At 40.7% G+C, this 7483-nt stretch overlaps 1 protein-coding gene across 1 annotated transcript; it reads left to right on the top strand.

Annotated features, from left to right (window-relative positions):
* The first annotated feature begins 458 nt into the window (after positions 1–458).
* lsm1 (LSM1, U6 small nuclear RNA associated) lies at positions 459–6002 on the top strand. The gene is made up of 4 exons (XM_080433418.1): positions 459–611; positions 2293–2361; positions 2859–2974; positions 5088–6002. Exons 1-4 carry the CDS (start codon positions 566–568, stop codon positions 5256–5258), a joined length of 402 nt encoding a protein of 133 aa, XP_080289544.1. The 5' UTR covers positions 459–565; the 3' UTR covers positions 5259–6002.
* The last annotated feature ends 1481 nt before the right edge of the window (positions 6003–7483 follow it).

Genomic DNA, 7483 nt, shown 5'->3' on the forward strand with positions numbered 1-7483 from the left:
ACTCGGTCTCTCCGTGTGCGTCACTGTCATAACACCCCTCTGAGCGAATCAACGACAGCAACGTCATACCACCCCTCTGAGCCAATCAACGACAGCTACGGAAACCCCTCTGGTACGGAAAGCCAAAAGGGTAAAATAAAAATAACCACGTGACCGATTTTACTAGTCTAATCTGCAGTACGATGGTGTCGCAAGGCGAAATACTGTATTTGTTGTTTATTTTTGCGATGGACTATATATAATATTAATAACTACATTAAATACATAACATTAATATTACACGTAACACCGACGTGAGATTTAAATCCATTTCTGGAGGCGATGTTGGTTGAACATTGAAAACAGGTTTGATTCATATAGCTATAATATAACGGTTTGATTAAAGCGCTTTAAGGGTTAACGGTGTGCAGGAAGTGCTTCCTCCTGGCACGAATAAATACTTCCGGGGTCGCAGGAAGTGCTTCCTCAGGCATGTATAAATACTTCCGGGGTCACAGTGGAAGAGAAACATCTTTTCAAACATACATGGCTTTGATATTTAAATAATAAAACATCTGTGTTTAACATGAACTACGTACCGGGGACGGCGAGTCTGATCGATGACATTGACAGTAAGTAGCTGTGATCTGACACGATGTATCCAGCCTTAGATCAACACTATCGTAGATGTATTTGATCGAGTCTGACTTTTACTTCCATGTCTACGAGAGTCTTAGCGACCACCCCCCAGTTTGCCCGGGACATTCACCAGTAAACCCTGTATTTCTCTAAACATGTACAAATGCAGAATATAAGGTGCTTACCCACTTGCCCCAAATGTTAAATAGGTGTACGGTGTGTTTGTGTAATGTATTAGTCCATACATTTCAATAAATAAGTGTTTTAATCCCGTCTGTGGCCGATTCTCTCGGAAGTTCCCAATGGGCGGTGGAGAGGAGGCGCATCTGGTGAAAGCCGGAATTACACTCAATGTAAACAGGAAGTAAACGAGGGGGCGGAGTGGCGTTCGGCCACAAATGGGATTAAAACACTTCTGTATTGACAAATATGGACTAATACATTGCACAAATACTCCGGACACCGAGTTAACATTTGGGGCAAGCGGTTAAGCTCCTTATATTTAGCATTTGTACATGTTTGGAGAAATAAGGGCTTCACTGGTGACATTCCAGGGCAAACTGGGGGGTGGTCGCTAAGACTCTAATAGATATAAAAATGTCCAAATCGATCAAATACATCTATGATAGTCTTGATCTAAGGCTACAAATGTATCCATATGACCTGCAGTCTGTTGAAGTATTGTTGTAACATAGTGTCTATAGACGGCTGTCACTGATCACCATTATGAGAGTTTACTTCACCATTATTTGTCACGTACATAATTCTGCGATTTCATAGTGTTTTTGCAGAGGGTTCATCATCGCCATGCTGGCTTGTGCACATTTTTGTCAAAATAATATTTTTGCCATGGACATATTACCAGAAACAGAGCTAAATGTATGCTACTAAGTACTGTGGTCCTTAAAGTGGGTTGAGAGACCTTCTGGGTTGCTTGAAGGTGGTCCAATTGATCATTATAGGTCTGTAGCTCTGAAAGTGTACAGTACAAATGGACCCATTTGGTTCCATTTGTGTTAATTGAGTTATGGGGGTCCTTAAAAAATAAAACGTTTGAGAATCACTATCCTAGTGGACTCCTAATGTACCATACACAGTGTCACAGTAGATCAGTGTCATACATATTCTGAAGAAATCCTGGAGACTGAGATTGGGTCTTATGATAAAAATTAGAACATTATAATCCAAATTCATTGTGGTCCTATGTATGTATTAATTTCATCAAGACATATAAAGACATACAAGAAATCCTCAACACTATTAGTAATAAAAGGATATGTACAAAAAACACATTTATTTTGGGGGGAGGGTCATTTCTGGTGTCAAGCTTAGAAGACTTGTCTAGATCCAGTTGCAAATTGCAGACGGGTGCTATTTTATGCTGGTTCTGAGTTTGTGACATTGTGTCATGTATCTATAATAGTGACGTCAGATGGACTGTGCACAGTTTGTAACATTGGGTCATGTATCTAATAGCCTCGATCTCCAGGCTTTTATTTTTAATTTTTGCTGGATGGATTGGGTACAGTTTGTAACATCGTGTCATGTATCTAAAGGTACAGTTTGTAACATTGTGTCATGTATCTAAAGGTACAGTTTGTGTCATGTCATGTATCTAAACGTTAGATTCTAAAGGTGCAGTTTGTAACATTGTGTCATGTTGTCATCCTACAGAGAAACACCTGGTGCTGCTCCGCGATGGCAGAACCCTCATCGGTTACCTCAGAAGCATTGATCAGTTTGGTAAATAAAACTATAGCAATCTATGATTTTACATATGGAAGTATTTGCTACATTTCATTTGTGTTAAAGGATATAATTGGTCCTAGCTAATGCTTATTATAATATGGCACATTTCTGTCTCTTCACTCTGTGTCTCAGAGGAGGGCTGTGGGCAGTTCAGAAACCCGCCTACCAGTGACATCATCGGAAGGCAACAATATATTACATTTTTCTATTGATGCAAGAACAATGGCTTTTATTTCAGCATGAAAACTGTCCAGGAGGAGAAATGCTGTAGTTTGTATTGGCTTGGAATCCCCACTGATGATGTCATTGGTAGGCAGGCTTCTGAACCGTCAAACTAGAAGGACTGTGAGCACAGACGATGCTGAACATTGTGCCATCTTATAATGTACATTAAATGAGGACCAATTATATGAAGACACATTTAAAAATGGATGAATGGATGAAGTGCTCCTTTTATGTATAGTAATAATGTATTTCTTCTTTTCTCGCAGCCAACCTGGTTTTCCATCAGACGGTGGAGCGCATCCACGTGGGGAAGAAGTTTGGAGACATTCCCAGAGGAATCTTCATAGTGAGGGGAGAGAACGTGGTTCTGCTCGGGGAGATCGTAAGTACAGTACCTACACAACTGTAACACATAGATAGATAGATAGCTTTATTGTCATTCAGCAAGACATGAAATGCATAATTGAACGAAATTCCGTTCCACTGGCTTACTGTAATCTAAAACTACTACTTGTTAAAAGAATGCTAAAATAGGTTCATAATGAGTCCTCAGCAGCAGGTAGGAGAAAGGTTGGGGGATTATTGCACTTTTTTAGATTTCACAAGTCTGATGTCTTGTGGAAAGAAACTCTTGCAAAATCGGGCTGTTCTGCACCGGATGCTGAGGAACCTTTTGCCAGAGGGTTCTAGGAGTCCAAAAACTTTTTGGACATATGCATTTACTGCTTTACTTTTCAGGATTTAAATTAAAAAAATGGCAAAAGTAGCAGATTGACAAGGTCAAAACGCGTAGTCTCAAACTTGCAGATCTGCTACTTTTGATGCTTATGTGTGACGTAGTATGGTCGAGTACGAAAACCGCAAAAAGTAAAATAAATTAGATTAGAGGTTTCTGCTCGACAGCAACGGCTATAAAAGTCCTGTATTAAAAATCGTACTTTTGGCTATTTTTACTAAGATATTTGGTGTAAAGCGCAAATGGCAGGACCCATAGTAACTAGTCCCCCAGTCAACTACTAAACAGCCAGACCACCAAACTAGGCCTGTGGCTAGGCCAGTGGCTCTTACTGCTTAAATAAAGGTTAAAAAAAAGGGGAAAAGTGAGATCAGAATAAGCAGAGTAAACATGAACTCTGGTCAACAAACAACAAGGTAAAGTAGAATGCAGAGAGAACAATGTAGTGACTCAAATAATCTATAGGATACCGTGAACCTAGCCTGTGTCTAAACAACATGCTGTCTAAATGACATTCTGTACATTTGTGGTCAGAAAGAAGAAAAAACATGACAGGGCCAAGAGCGTTGGTGTATTGTAAGTGCAAGAAGCCTGTACATATTGCTGTTACAAATATGAATACATAATTCATCAATACATAATGTATACATATGGCCAGTGGTAAATGGAAGCAAACTAAGCATAAATAATTCAGTGTTTTAAATAATCACAATATTGTGTCCGTGTAGAGCTGATAGAAGCGCTCCACACACCAAACCAGGCTGTGCACACTAGGGCCATATGGACCACATCAAATATCATCATATTTGCTGTGTAAACGAGAGGAGCTCATTGTAAAGCCCAGACCGCACCAATGCAACTCCTTACAACTGCCATTGTGATAATGGTTGCAAAGAGTTGTGAATAGTTGCATTGGTGTGGACTGGCCTTAAGCTGCAGTATATTGTTGCTTTCCGGGGGTAGAGGATTCTACTACCAAGGTGTTCAAGGACTCAAACTATGTTCACTTGTATTTTTAAGGTCAGCCATTCTTTGAGGTTGGTTTTGGTTTAGAGTGGAGATCTTTCATGGGTTTTGGTAGCATAATTTTGGGGGGAACTAGGTTGTATGCCCATGGGCTGTTGGTTGCAATCAAATGTTAATCGTTAACATTCGTACCATTCTTAACCACTTGAACCCCAGAATGCCTGTTCTGGGGGGAACATTCTGGCAAAAAAATAGCCAGATCTACAAGCTCAAAAACACATGCTATTTTTGGTGAAGAGACAAAGTCTGTTTCACAAATTGGCCCCATTCTGACTGGCAGCCCTAATCCAGCCTAAATCAGATTTTCAGTCCAGATTGGAGTCTGATCAGTTTTGTGCAGTCTGTCTGAACAGGGCTAAGGAAACAGATTCTAATCCGATTTTGATTTTTTTTTGCTGTTCAGACTCCAACCTGGATAGGACACAAATCAGATCTGGGCTGAACAGGGCCTTAAGACCAGTGGGTTTAAGTGGTTGATTTGAACCAAGCCACACAATCTTCCCAAGATTTTAATTAAAAAAAGCTTTTTTCAGAGAGACCAATCAGGAGAAAATCTGCTTTATTATCGGCCGTTCTCTGTCCCAGCAACTCACTCTCGCAGGATGTAGCACTAGTTAACAATGGACGTTCCCAAGATCAGACGGCACCCTCTTAGGAAACCACTAAGTACTGGCTCCAGTTGGGATGGTGTATCTTTTAATAATTGACTCTCTTTGTTTGAACCTCTCTCTAGGATGTGGACAAGCCTTGTGACACGGTGCTGCAGCAGGTGTCCATAGAGGAGATCCTGGAGGAGCAGAGGTTACAGCAACAAGCCAAACAGGAGACGGAGAAAGTGAAGATGCAGGTCCTGAAGGACCGAGGCCTTTCCATCCCCAAAGCGGACAACCTGGATGAATACTAGCTGCTGCTGGACTGGACGCCTCAATCACCACCTTCCTACTGGACTCTTGCTTTTATGTTGAATTAGGTTTATTTTTTTTATTTCTTTTTAAGAGAGGGATTTAGTGTGAGTGGTTAATGGATATGAGGCGATACGGCACTACATCAGTGTGCTGTGTTGCATTCCCATTTAATTAAGAAAATGAATCGTCACTGTCGGGAGAAAACGCATAATTTGTCATGAAATATAAATGGATGGATCCAACGTGGTTATTATTTAGTCACAAGTGCTTTTTAATACTTTTCATTGGTTAAATATTTATAAAACCCACAGACAAACTTAACCACTTAAACTTTCAAATTTCTTTTTTTTCCCTAAATGGCAAAAATGGCTGATCTACAAGCTCGTTAGATAGGCTATTTTGGCAACTTTTGAGAGACACTGTTTTACGACGAAGTAGATCATTAATTTACGGAAAAGAAAAAACAGTTTAAATAGGATTATAAGGTTTCTGCCCGACAGACGAAATGAAAAAGAATGAAATGTTTTCACCGATGGCTGCTGTCAGTCCCACATTGTGCCAGAGGGGGGCAGTATAAATCATGTTTCTTTGTGTTTTGTTTTGAGACATTTGTTGTAGTGGTTTTGAGGATGATGTGATTCTGACCTCTGACCTCGGCACTTAGTGTTGTCAACCATAATGATGACGAACCTTTGATTTGGACATAATGTACGTCCTGCTCCATTAAAGTGTTTTGTTTTTCACCGCTGCCAGTAATTATTGACCTTCTTCAACAGGGGGTCCGGGACCCCTAGGCTATGTCAAGAACCCCCAACCCCCCCCACATCTGAAGGTTTTGTACCAGGGACCCCCAGAAGAGAAGATTTGTGTTAAAGATTGTAAAATTATTCAACATTTTCAAGATTTTTCAAAAAATAGATCTGCTATTGTTTTTGAATAGCCAACGTATAAATGGTATTAAAGTGGTTAAAATTATTGTGATGGTCCCCCCCCCCCCCCCCCTTTATTACATTAACCACATTCGCCGAAAATAGCAGATCTACAAGCTCACAACACACTGCAACGTGTTGTGAGCTTGTCCATCTGCACATTTTTTCACGCGGTTTGGTACAGACTAGAGGGGGGGGGGGGGGAAAGAGCAGACCAAGTACAGAGCCAAAGGCCAATTACTAAGAGGGTTTTATGTGGAAAATGCATGAATAAATTACACACAACACTGAGTTCAGTGTTTGTATAGAATTAATGGTTGTGCTTTCAAATAAGTATTTGAAAAAAAGTTGAATCCGCAACACAATTTTATACAATATGTAGTGGGGGTCCCCTGCGTCTTAAGGGGTCTTAATACTCTACTGTCATTAGAATATCATTTTGCTGCATTTCACTGTGCTCACAATCTCTTATGCTCACTGTATAGTTCTGGAGTGTGACATTTTAAATAATCTTCTGAGCGATGCCGTTTCCAAACACTACAGCAGTGCTTTTCAAAGTGGGGTCCAGGGACCCCCAGGGATCCTTGAGGGGGTTCCAGGGAGGTCCCCGTTAAAATTACTATTTTCGAAGAATTGTGAAATTTGTCAGAACTGTGATATCTTGAGCATTTTAAACAACTCATGGGATTCTGTGGCTATGCATATCAATGTGGGGGTCCTTGACATGAAAATGTTTGAGAACCTACTCTAAAAAACCTACTCTAAAAACATAATTTCACCACTTCTATCAACCTATAAACCTCAATAAAGTTGATTGTTCTCTTGTTAACTACACAACTAAAGCAGTGCTGTTCTTGTACCAGCCAGTAGATGGCACCCCATCTCAAACGTAAAACGTTGCCTTTGGCATGCAGTGATGATGATGACATTAAAAACATGAGAAATATGCATTCATATTCATCCATTCATCCATCATCAATCACCCGGCTCAATTTAATTGGGTCGTCGGACTAATTCGGTTTCAAGACGAGTCATTATTTCAAATCAGACTCGCTAATAATGCCCGCTTTAAAAAATGAGCCCATAGTCATTAGAAGCAGATCATTTGTCCCCATCAGACAGTAATGATGATGCTTCCTGTTACTGCATTTGACAAGCAAGCAGGGCTAGGCCTGCAGGACTAGGACCAGGGCCAGGGCTAGGCCTGCAGAACCAGGACTAGGACCAGGGCTAGGGCCTGCAGAACCAGGACTAGGACCAGGGAACCAGGGCTAGGCCTGCAGAACCAGAGCCAG

Source organism: Gymnoscopelus braueri (assembly GCF_963280865.1).
Source record: "Gymnoscopelus braueri genome assembly, chromosome: 7".
Classification (NCBI taxonomy): domain Eukaryota; kingdom Metazoa; phylum Chordata; class Actinopteri; order Myctophiformes; family Myctophidae; genus Gymnoscopelus; species Gymnoscopelus braueri.

Bases quoted from the DNA above. Each gene is read 5' to 3' on its own strand.
- lsm1 (XM_080433418.1), top strand. From the start codon at position 566: ATGAACTACGTACCGGGGACGGCGAGTCTGATCGATGACATTGACA. The intron at 2,362-2,858 runs GTAAATAAAACT...CTTTTCTCGCAG, and splicing joins CAGAAGCATTGATCAGTTTG to CCAACCTGGTTTTCCATCAG. The intron at 2,975-5,087 runs GTAAGTACAGTA...ACCTCTCTCTAG, and splicing joins TGGTTCTGCTCGGGGAGATC to GATGTGGACAAGCCTTGTGA.